The 12,730-nt window shown below is 32.4% G+C and overlaps 2 protein-coding genes and 1 long non-coding RNA gene across 3 annotated transcripts in view; 1 reads left to right on the top strand and 2 right to left on the bottom strand.

Moving 5' to 3' along the window:
* The window catches only part of LOC143200289 (uncharacterized), a 193,403-nt gene that overhangs the window by 120,262 nt on the left and 60,411 nt on the right, over positions 1-12,730 (bottom strand). The window lies entirely within an intron of this gene.
* LOC143200279 (neurotrimin-like) overlaps positions 1-12,730 on the top strand; it is a 268,783-nt gene that overhangs the window by 250,882 nt on the left and 5,171 nt on the right. The window contains exons 6-8 of the mRNA XM_076410707.1: positions 5,943-6,080; positions 9,007-9,156; positions 12,189-12,230. Of these exons, the coding sequence (XP_076266822.1) occupies positions 5,943-6,080; positions 9,007-9,156; positions 12,189-12,230 (330 nt within the window). The remainder of the gene's footprint in view (positions 1-5,942; positions 6,081-9,006; positions 9,157-12,188; positions 12,231-12,730) is intronic.
* On the bottom strand, positions 571-2,291 carry LOC143194241 (uncharacterized). Its single transcript, XR_013005268.1, has 3 exons — positions 2,164-2,291; positions 1,980-2,095; positions 571-706 (listed from the first exon to the last, which is right to left on the bottom strand). It is a non-coding gene; the product is annotated as an uncharacterized LOC143194241 (long non-coding RNA).

The raw sequence follows: 12,730 nt of genomic DNA, 5'->3' as shown, positions 1-12,730 counted from the left end.
TCTCTGATTGTCGGCAGCAAAACGAGTAGCAACCTAAAGCAAAATAGAAAAAAATCGAAACCGACGCTTTCCTCGCCAAACGACAAATTTCAAAACGAAAGCCGTCGGCGTAATGGTGAGGAAGAGAGATGTCCTTGGTCGTATGAGACGCGGAGACTTGCCATCCGCCTAATGCTAATTTGATTTCTCCAAGCAAATTAAAAGGAAAATTTCCGCCAGCTTACTTCTAACGTCTGACGGCTTTTTTCTCCCCCATCTTCAGAGTGCTCCGCGGAAGGCATCGCGTTTTTTTTTCTTCCCGCATCTCCACCTCTCCGTCGCGTCTTCTGGCTAAAGACGAAATTAGAAGGATAAATACGGGAAACAACTTTGAGTTCGTCGTTATGAAAACGGTTAAAAAGAAACGGTTAATTAAAAATAGACTTCTTACAGTTTAAGTTTTGAATTTACTGAAAATTGAATAACAAACAAAAGATGTGTCGCGTGCGAGATGGTCCAATCAGTTCCGAACCATTTCATTTACGAATTTCACATGCAGCCAAAAGTGCGATGTCAACAGTACGTGATATACGGGGCTGATGATCGATGCTGGCCGGTGCGTGGGCTTGAGTTAATGTGTCGCATAACGTAACACCTCACCTCTGAAGAAGATGACAATGAAGTTGGCATGGGCTTCGTCCAGCATCTCGTCTTGGTGGACCCCATTCTTGGCAACACAGGTTACAATGAAACAAGAAACACTTCATAAGTAAAGGCCAAGTCATTTGATTGTAAGAGTAGTGAGTTTGCATCTTTGTGAGGCAAACTGCATGATTTCTTTTCGCAACTAACAAATAAACTCATAAGTTATGCCCCCAAATAGGCAACAGTAAAACAGAATAAAATTGTTTGAAAAGAATCAATAATATATTTTGGTTTTTTAATGCGAACTGCATAAACTTGCGATCTATTTTGGAAATTTAACATGTAAGACACTATGCATATTTTTTCATTTGTATAATTGTTTAATTTTATTTATCGTTCCTTTTATACCTTTATGAAAATTTTTAGAGTCATTATGATAATCGAAAATAAATTATTCTCGTTCATTAAGCGGCGATACAGCAATAATATTTTTGCATATAATAAACTTTGTTTTAGGATATAGAAATAGCAACATTTGCATAGAAATATTTGAGCTGGTTTTCTAATAGTTTTCTGACGTAAGGAGGAGTTAAGGCAAAAGCAGAGTACACCTGTTGGTGTACACATTAAGTGCTGTCACCAGAAACATATTTCTAATAATACTACGTACATAAGTTCTTCATTACTCACTGTTTTTTTCATTAATATTTATCAATGCTTTAAAATATTGTTTGAATGGACTTGAATGAATTATTAGTAAGTTAAAATGCTATTAATATTTAATAATTTCTTCTATTTATCCTATTTGTTCCTTCTATGCAGATTCATTATAACCACTGCATATTTTCATTACTTCGTCACTGTATTCATATAGTCTTTTATCCATATTTCGCAACTAAACTATTTATAACAAAAAACAATAAATACACCAGGCTGATTAATAGAATAAGTTCTTTAACTATTTTTTTTCTATGGCTTTAGTTAGTTTATTTATTTCTACTTGGTCTTATTTCCCACGTGGGAACTAACAACTCATCAACAAATGAGCCTTTTGAAAATTAATTGATTTAACAAACAAATTAACGTATTTATTAAGTTCAATATTCGGTTAGTGCTTTGTTAAGAAATGCATTTACTAACGAATCTTAATGAATCAAAAACTAGTACCACTAAAATCTACAGAAAAAATTAATACATTTTAGAATTATCTCCAGTACAATGATAGACTATGTCTTCAGAATCGTATCAATGCTATATGTCTAAGTAAGAACCTTTTAAGTGAGAGTTTTTCCTAGCAGTTCTCTGTTCACCAAACATTAAATTAATTCAAAAGATGGTTTCGAAATTCTAAATACCTTGTACAGAAAGAAGACAAACCATTCTTGTTATTCTCATCTCCTCGTATATCTCGTGTGTTTCTTTTACAGCTGTTTATATATCCGAATAAAGCGGGTATATTAATTTGTTCTCTCTACAAAAGATGTAAAATATTATCTTAAGTGATCATACTATTCTTTATGGTTATTTACTCAAACTTACCATAACTCTTTAATAGATCCAACACTACGGGAATAATACAAACCCTTAAGTAACGCTGCTTAAGAGATGTTACATATATTACGTAGATTTACCTACAACAAACACGGCGAATAATCAACCATATACGATTTGGAGCTGACACGGCGTCGACCAGAGCCTAAAATATTTGTGCCACCAATCTTACAGCTATTTCTGGTTCCTACATTTGCGCGTATTTCGTAATTTATTTATTTGTAACGCATATTACACAAATACTTTAGGCCTCAAGACTCTTTAATACTCGATAAGCTTTAACTGTGCCAAATCTTACAAATCTAGGTCGGGGGCAATTTCATCAAAAACGCAGACAAAATTTTCTCTAAGCCGATTAGTATATAAATTGTCCGAATTTTACTACTAAAAATATGCAAGAATCTAAAAATGCTTACAATTCTCACTTGAAAATGAATATAAAATTATTCTTTTTTTTTAATTTAACGAACACTTCAACAATACTTAAGTGAATTCTTGAATTCCACAAACGGTTACTTCTTTATTTCCAACATGTCGAGCAAATAATCAAGAGAGAACGGACTTTTCAATCAGCCAACCGTCGACTAAATGATATTATGAAACTTTTGCAATAATAATCTGAAAAGTAACTTCGGAGAAAAAGTGCGAAAAGCGAGAGGGCTTTTAAATTTCCAGTTCGGACTTTCGAGACTTTCATCTTAACGGAAATTCATCGAAAATTAATCTTTTCTATAAACGAAAACGAACTATTCGGATTTTGTTTTTCTCCTCTGATTCGCTACGTTTTATTTTGTTTCGTTACTTTTTTTTCGAGCGAGTTCGATTCGAGGTTTACCGCGAAGAAAATGGCGGATTCCATATTCCGAAAATCCGTTTGGCGTTCGCGATATTAGTTAAGCTTAACTGCGAGGGCGAAGGGACGGGAAATTGTATTTATTTCCAGTTAAATTACGTTTATTTGTTATTGACAGTTTGCTGATATTCAATACATTAGCCCGTAAATGTTTCGCGAATGTTCTATTAAATCGAAACGTAAATAATATTTGTAAATAACGGATGGATTTATGTCAAAATATTACGTTTGTTTCCAATTAGTCCATTGTCAGAGTTTCAGTTATGTTTGCAGAAGATAGAAAAGTATTTACTAACTGTCTATTTGCTGTATTTGCTATAAATAGAATATTTTTTTGAATATCAACATTTTGTTTACAGATAATATTTAATTTGGATAAAAATAGTTAAGTTGTTATATTTTATTTTCATTGCTTTAGCATTACTCTATAGGTTGCATAAAGAATTTCAATATCAATACGATCGAAACGGTTCATCGAATGTTAGAAATGAGGACATTTAAATGACCTAGGCATACCTAAAATTCAGTAGCTGAAAAAGCTACCTAAAGTCAGATTGCGTGAACATAAAAACGTTGTAATACTATAATGGTATTCGGCAACAGTGAACTTGTACGGGGATAGAAAGACCCTTTGAACTAGTACAGTCAATTGTTGTTAAGTTAAAACAACGGGATACATCCATCAAATCTTAATTAATTTAATTCAAATTAATTTGAATTAATCTTAGATATGGTCATAGAGTAACAGTTCAATTGAATAATCCCCGGCCTGACACATAGATGGCGTCACCAGAATTAAATCCATATGTTGTTTAGTTAGTCCTAACTCTCAAAACATGCGTATATAAATTTGACAGGGGTCGGATCATTAGTTTGTGAATTATATCATTTTGAGTGAAGCAGCAACTTTTGTTATAAAAAGGAATTTCGCCTGTTGATAAATATTGCTTTTTAAAGGGAAAAAATACAGTTGAAGCTCTAGACACTGCCCCTGTAAAATCAACCATCAAGGATTGGTATGTTAAGTTTAGACGTGGTGAAATGAGTACCGAAGACGGTGGACGCCCAAAGGAGGTTGTTATCGAACAAAACATCTAAAAAATCCATAAAATGATTTTGAATGACCGTAAATTGAAATTGAATAAAATAGCAGATACTCTAAAGATATCAACTGAACGTGTACATCACATCATTCACCAATATTTGGGTATGAGAAAGTCCTGTGCAAACTGGGTGCCGCGCGAGCTCATTTTTGACCAAAAGCAACGACGAGTTGATGATTCGGAGCAGTGTTTGAAGATGATAAAGCGTAATAAACGCGATTTTTTGCGTCGAAAGTGACAATGGATGAAACATGGCTCCATCATTTCACTCCGAAGTAAAATCGACAGTCATCCGATTGGACTGCACACGATGAACCCTGTCCAAAGCGTGAGAAAACTCAACAGTCGGCTGGCAAGGTTATGGACTCTGTATTTTGGGATGTGCATGGAATAATTTTCCTTGACTATCTTGAAAAAGGAAAGACCATCAACAGCGACTATTACGTAGGGTAATTGGACTGCTTGAAGGACGAAATCGCCGAAAACGGCCGCATTTGAAGAAAAAGAAAGTGCTGTTTTACCAAGACAATCCTCCATGTCAAACATCCATGAATTGAGCTTCAAATTACCTTCTCGTCCTCCGTATACTCCAAGTCTGGCCCCCAGCGACTATCTCCTGTTCTCAGATCTCAAAAAAATGCTCGCCGGGAAGCAAGGGACAAATCGTACTACAAAAATGGTATCGAAAAGTTGGAGGGTCGCTATAATTTTTCACCCTTGAAGGGAATTATGTTTAAAAAAACAATTTTGCCACAAAAATGTATCTTACTATCAGTTCAACTAATTGTTACATCTTTCCCTGAAATAAATTAGTTTTAAGTAAAATTAATTTTTTTGTTTCATAACTTGTCTCCGTCGTTGGGGTTTCAGAAAAATCATATGGTCTTCTTTTGGAATTAATTCAATTATTCGGAATCAAGATGACGTTTGATTGAAAGTCATTTCACAGTTACTCGAAGCATTCCATAGTCAAGCAGTGTTCTAGTAAAAGAATAACACTTGAAACTATAAGACCACAATTGATGGACTGAGGACATTCAAAAACCATAGCTATAAACTGTTACAATTAGAGCACATCTAAACTTTGAAAAACTAAACAAGTGCAAAAGTTACTAGCACAAGAATCGCAGTTCAATGTATAAAGACACCAAAGTCGGAATGAAGTTTGGAGGCACTAAAACTTGTAAAATCATTCCATATATACCCTATACTACTACTTGGATAAAATAGTGCTATTCATAAGATCATAAGAGACAAACTTGTGGAGGAAAATACAGGCAGTACTCAATAAAAATGTTACTACAATAAGCTATCCAAATGGAAAACTACCTAGTATATCCTTTTTATCATTTCTTTCAGTACAAGGTGTTGATGTGATATGATGAGTCAGACGTTTAAATATATATTTTAAATATACAATATTAAACCAAGAATAAAAATTTTGTTATTTTAATTCTTTCGCTTTTCATTACTTGTATACATTTAATAAAAAAATAGTCTGTATAAATATGTGCAAACTTAGAATATTTTTTGTTGGCCAAACAGTGTAATTTTTCTAATTATATTTATGGGTTTCTACTTAATTATGATTATTTAATAAATGTTGTACGATTTAAAGTAAATTTGTATATGAAAAAATGAAAGTAAGTAAGCCACTGTATACATTTTAATTTAAAAGAAACTTTTTTTATTGCGACCACACTACGAGGGATAAAAGTATATCTCGACCATTCGAAAATAAAAAAAGTCTCCTCGGACTTTCCGCCCGATTATTTTTATATTAATTACTTAAAAGGATTATCCGGTTTCAGTTCCACCATCTGTCTGGATCCAGTATCAGTTAATTGGCGCCTATGACGGCCAGAAAATCACCTTGGAGTGCCATTCTCAAGCTTTTCCCAAGTCTATTAACTACTGGTCCAGGGAAAATGGCGATATTATTCCCCACAGTAAGTGTTTTAATAGCCTTCTGCTTTTTTTCCTATCTTACCCACTCTTTCGGCTATTTTCTTCATTTTTTTTTCGTTTTCCTTCGCTTTCATCTTACATTCATTTCCATAATGGAAGCACATTTTAAGTTTGTACTAAATGATACATTACAAAGCAATTACCTTAATTTTCTATCATTATTATTTCGCGTAGCTTGCTTTAAATACAATTTTATATATTATACAATTTTATATATATATATATATATATATATATATATATATATATATATATATATATATATATATATATATATATTAGCTCTGTCTTGGTTAAAGGCAATGATATCCTATTCATCTGCTTCAATAACATTAGTTATCTACAATAAACAGTTCATTTAAATGAAAAATAACTCAGATATTTTATACTATCACTAACTCATGGCGATTAGATTTTGTTATAAAGTGAATGAAGAAGAAGCTGAAGAAGCTTCCTATGTAAAATTTTTCAATTCTAATTAATTGGTCAATAGTTCTGTTCTTTGGGAAAAAAACCTGGCCATTTTATGATTTGAAATATTTTCTTTTATTTAATATAATCTTCTATAATTGGAACTTGAAGTTAGAATTCAAAAAATTGTTAAAGATACGCTATTATGGCTGCTATTACTTTTTCAATGAATATCGTTCTCCGTACATATAATTGTTGCGATAAATATATAGGATGAGTTAAATACTGAAAATTACGCATTTTAGTGTTTTTTGTATTATATTGAACTCGGTGAGAGTGTGCGTTGCCTTGATTTTTCAATCAATCACATTTTTTTACTTAACTTGTTCCAAGTGCTATATATTATATACCATAAGTATAAAGGGTTTCGGATCTAAGCATCCAAAAGCTGTTTATAAGGTAATTTGGGGCTGAACACAAATCCGCAGCCAGTGTTTTTGAATTGGTTCTAGTTTTCCAAATATTAAATTAATTCGCTATTTTACTATTTTTGATCATTAACGTATATTTATTGAATTAAAAAGTATATATCATAAATTTATACAGATTTAACTCAATCTTTTATACTACTAGGGACCTGCTTCACACATTAAGATCCAACAGTAGTCGCTCGTTATGATTTCGTCCCAAAATCCCTGGCAACACCTTTCGGCTTATATCTTGTTCTTGTTATATATTGTTGTTATGCTGTATATCCTGTTTGACTATATCTTGGTGTAGCCCCTTTCCTTAGTCAACACAAAAACAATAAAACATACATACAGCATTCGCATGTTATTTAAAACTTGCTACAACTATATTCTTTAAAAAAACTTTGAAGAACTAGAGCTTATATTTCTTTCTTTTCCATATTCTTTTCTCTTAACTCAAGATCAGTATCAATTAATCATAAACCATGATTACCAATTAACTGTTATTCGTTAATATTTTATCAATTTACATTTGGTTTCAATTATAATTTCTTATTTCTGTTAATCTCTGAGGCGCAATATCAATTACAAATTTTTTATTATAATATTGATAATAAAATATCAGTTGCAGACTTTCCATCTCCATCAAATGCTTATTTTACAAGATGTGAATTCGGTCCGTACTCCTCTACGGATCTAATATCTACTTCAAGTTCCTTACACCCAACCAGATCAAACGGCTTCAAGTTTTCCAAAATGAGCTCCTCAAGAGAATCTTAAACTCTCCATGGTTTGTCAGAAATAATCAAATTCATAGGGAACCTGACACTCCACTTCCACTCCACCTGACTTCCCACTTGATATCTCAATCATTCCACAAACAACAACTCAGGTCAAGCTTTTTTGGAAACGCGCTTGTTCGTGTGCTGGTCGACATGTTGGGAGTTTAGCACCGCGTCATCGCTAAATTCCTCTCTTTCCCCAAGCTGAAACGACCTCATCTGTCGCTGCAATCATAACTTTTGCCCCCATACGACAGTATCCAGTCCTGTGTTAACTCAAGCACGCGAAACAATAGAATCGCCGGGTCCTCGTGCCCAATAACGGCTGCCCGATCATCGGGTACCATATCCCCATTGGTAAACCCAGAGGCAGTCCCACATAACCCGGTCCAACTTGTCACTCCAGGGCAAGTCTCTGCGACCAGGTATGCGTCATGGATTCCAACGCCTGGTTTTAGGCCAGAACAAAAAAAACATATCAGTTAAGAAATTGTAGTATTTAATTGAACTATATAATTATTTAATAATTATTGGATATAACATTGATAGATTAATTTGATCGTTAACTTTCTCTATTCTATGGATCTTAATTCCAGATTATTTGCTCGCAGCTGCAATGTAAACTTAAAATTTATAGTAGCTTAATAGCATATACACTTTATTGAAAATTATGCCATCGTTTGTACCCTACTACTTGTTTTCCGACAAATCCCAATAAGGATTATAGAAAGACTACAATTAATTGGTAAACACAAGGTTACGACACAAAAGACTAAGCTTTAAAGCATTTAAACTATTATAATCTTAGATCTATAAAATATTTTATTTTATCATATCAGTAAACTACAAACTACAATTTTAAGAAGTATCAAAATATTAATTCTGTTAAGTTTGCGGTCAGTCTGAAAGTTGTTCGAAAGCAATAAATCAGAGCAAATGAAGTAAACTACTCGCTTGAAAAGTTGTGTGTAAAACGAGAAGTATGCCGGAGTTTCTTTCGCATGCTACTTATTGATTTTCCCTTCTTGTATGACTCCACCTGGAGCAAAAGCAATAAAACCCTCCTGGAGGCATCGTAAACTTCTCACGACACGTCCTTGTCTTTAACTACACTCCAGTAACCCTTTATTTAATATTTCAGTTAAAAAACATCGGTTACCGACACCCGAAGGCGTAGTCTTGCACACGCCTGAATAATTCATAAAGGTTTTTTTGATTTACACCCGCCGTTCTTCATATTCCAGGTGCAAAATACGTTCCAGAAATTATCGGCGACAACTACAAGGTTCATATGAAGTTGACCATCAATTATCTAGCGCCGGAGGATTACGGCATCTACAAATGCATATCGAAAAACTCGCTGGGAGATATGGAAGGATCAGTTAATGTTTACAGTAAGTGTATAGCGCTGTGGTATTGACCACAATTATTGAATTAAATCTCAATTTATAGTTAATGTTGTGTCTGTCTCAATAGACTAAAGAGAAGAATAAATTGATGTGATTACTTTACCAAAATTTGTTTTGACAATATTTTCAATATTAGATCAGAAATATATATGACATATAATATTAATTACAGTAGCAATATATATAACATCTAAGACTCACTAATGGCGTTTAGTTAAATCTAATTTCTATTAAGTTTTAATAATCATTAAAGTATTTTTAAGTTTATATTTCAAAATCACTGAACATTATAACAAAATTAGTATGAGTATGATAATTTTCAAAACTTCAGCAACTTTAGAGCAAATTATTTTTATTAGAAACTCATACCCCAAAAAAATAACTATCTCAAATATATATTATCAAGTTGCGAAACCGACAAAGAAATTAATATGTCCTTACGGCTTCTCAATCTTCTTTTTATTTAAACTATTAGCTTTGACGATAACTTGCTGAAGTTAGTCAAGATGGCCAGCGCTATTCTGTTGTCCGAAACTATTGTACGCAACTCTAACAATGTGCAACATTAGCATGATAGTTAAAACTGTTTTCTTAAAAAGAAAAACTGCGAAGAACTATAAATTTTTTTTTCTTAACTCAAGATTAGTAACTATAAATCATAAACTTATCTATTAACTGTTCTTTGTTAATACTTGAAATTATCGTTACATTATATGTATTACGATATGGCGCATTATCAGTTACAAACTTAATTATAGTAATACAATTTTAATTAAATAACTGTAATATTTGTTTCAAATGGCGAATAATGATGGTAACATTGATCAACTATTTCTATCGCACTTAAATCCAGATTATTTACTCTGGGCTGAAATGTTAGCATAGTTACTCTCGAAAAACTTCAATGTAGTTGCATCTACGTATATGGAAGCCATGTTCTACAATAAAGCTATGTTTTTTGGCAAAGCAAGACAAAGACAGTACAATAATCATTTAAGAATTATTGGCAGTTCTTGCTATTGCAGTTTTTGTCCTTATAGCAATTTGGAAAAAACTGAATATTATTACTTTTTGAAGAAATGTTGAATCATGTTAGTAACATTTAAAACTTTCTGGACATAATTAATATCTGAAGAAATAAGGGGCTCTTGTTACTTCTATTTTCTGATGTAATATGTTCATACCATCATTTATATCAGATGACACCCAAATAATTTATTTGTCAAATTAATTTTTTTTTCTAATAGCAGTTAATTGTTTTGTATAATATTTCATTATAATAAGACATACGTTCTATTACATGAGGGCGTCTTATAAATGAGTTTTAACTATTCAGAATTAAATTTAGTGTGCTTAAAATCAACCAGCAACAACAGGGCATTTCGTGCAAATAGAAAGCACATATATTACTAATTAGTGTATATTTTGGTTAAAAAAATTTCGGTTTAACAATGAAAGACTGCGAGTTTTTATTAAAAATTTGTCCAATTTTTCTTCACAATCTCCATTTACTTCAATACACTTGTTCCTGTGAAAATATTCATCTAAGGAGCACTCTCTTTTTTCATTGGATGCCAATAGCTTAGAAACGAAGCTCTTCAAGTTTATGGAAAAATAGAAGTCTAAGGAAGCTAAATAAGGAGAATCAGAACGAACGAGCATATCGTAATTCAAATTCCGCTATTTTCTCATATTCAACTCCACCTTGTGTAAACTTGCGGTATGCTAATAAAAAACTATTTGTTCTGCTTCAAACTGAACCTCCTCTCGCGAGTTTTGGTGCCCAGCTGATCAAGAGAGTCGGAGTAATATACATCTGTAATCGCCCCTTCTGTGTAAAGTATTTACCACAAGTCTTACCGTATGAATTTTAATATGAATTAGTATCAGTAAACAGAGTTATAACTGTTTAAAATTATAAAGTTAATATTCTTAAAACTAAACAGCAACAATAAACCTTCAACTTCAAATAGATAGAGAGCACATAGGGAACTAATTAGAGTATATTTTATATTAAATAGGACTATGATCTTTCCGGCAACCGACATATTTGGCGCTGATCCAACGGCTTCTACCTGCTAGTTTGACTGCTAATTTTCATTTATGGGACTGCTGTTGCCTTATGTAGACATACGTACTGACAAATATCCGCACAAAATTGCTCGGATGCTATTTCGAGCAGTACCAATTGAGGAACATATTACTGAATATATTTTATAAAATATTAAATAGGACTATAATCTTTCTGGCAACCGACATATTTAGAGTTGATCCAACGGTTTCTACCTACTGGTTTGACTGCTAATTCTCATTTATGGGACTGCTGTTGCCTTATGTGGACACACATACTGACAAATATCCGCACAAAATTGCTCGGATGCCATTTGAAGTATTCCCAATTGAAGAGAATATTACTGAGAATAAGGCTAGCGCATTTGCTTTTGATCGGCATTCAGTAAATGATACCTAATTATTCTTTTAAAATATTCCACACCTTTTTTCTTTCAACATACCCGCAGCATCAGCTATCACACTCACCTATCCACCAATACAACACTATACTATATATAGTTTTGTGGTGTGTTTGCGGTTGCAAAACATTAGTCATGTAGATCTTCTTCAAGGTACGTGCGACCATGTTCAAATTCAAGTGCCCACCTTTTTAATTGTTGATTTGGAAGGAGCACACTCCCCGTAACACTTTTATCTTCGTAAAACACCTGTTGAACATCTTTAGGAGTTAACCTATCCAAGGCGTAGAAGTTTCAAAATTTCAACGAAAGACGTTCAGTGTAAAAATCCAGGTAAAAAACTTGAAAAAGTTGAGTTTGACTTGAAACTTCATATGAACTAATAACTGATAAACCTCGATAGACAACATATATTTTTATGAATCGAAGAACTTTTCACATAACCTATACACAGAACATTAAATAATAATTTTTGTGTATTATTTTTTTATATATATTTTAATAAATTAGATAATTAAATACATTAAAATATTAATTTTCTTTCAGAAATACCTCATCCCAATGCAGCTGTACCGACCAAAATCAAAAGTAAGTATAGTCAGATGAAGTTTTTTTCAGTACAGTTTAAAATTGCATCGTAAATTACTTATTTAATGATGCAAGCAAAAACCATTAATTCTGCGGGGAGATAACGGTAATAGATCTGTTTTCTGTCTGATGGTTATACGCTTTACAATGTTCATTCGTTTTCCAAATTGATTCTACTCGATTTGTTCCCATTTATGTCATATAGTGCGTTACAAAATTAAAGATTTCGATTGATATACGATAGACAACTATTGACATTATATATATTTAATTGTTATTATAGTTTGTGATCCCGACAGTTTTTGTAGTAATAGTTTTTTTACACATTATTTAAGATAATAAATTTGAAGTTCGAACACGCTAGAAATATATTTTATGCTTATCTAGTAAAAAACCAAATAAATTTGGTAATTTTCAGAAATTAACAATTTTACTTGCAAAAATGACATATTCAAGTATTAAATTATGATCCTGCATAGTCATAATGTGTTCAAAAACCC

Source organism: Rhynchophorus ferrugineus, unplaced genomic scaffold (assembly GCF_030347505.1).
Source record: "Rhynchophorus ferrugineus isolate W39M unplaced genomic scaffold, kcgeb_rfMv2 rfM1, whole genome shotgun sequence".
NCBI lineage: Eukaryota > Metazoa > Arthropoda > Insecta > Coleoptera > Curculionidae > Rhynchophorus > Rhynchophorus ferrugineus.
Note: the sequence above shows the minus strand (reverse complement) of the source record. Positions and strands in the feature narration are given on the sequence as shown.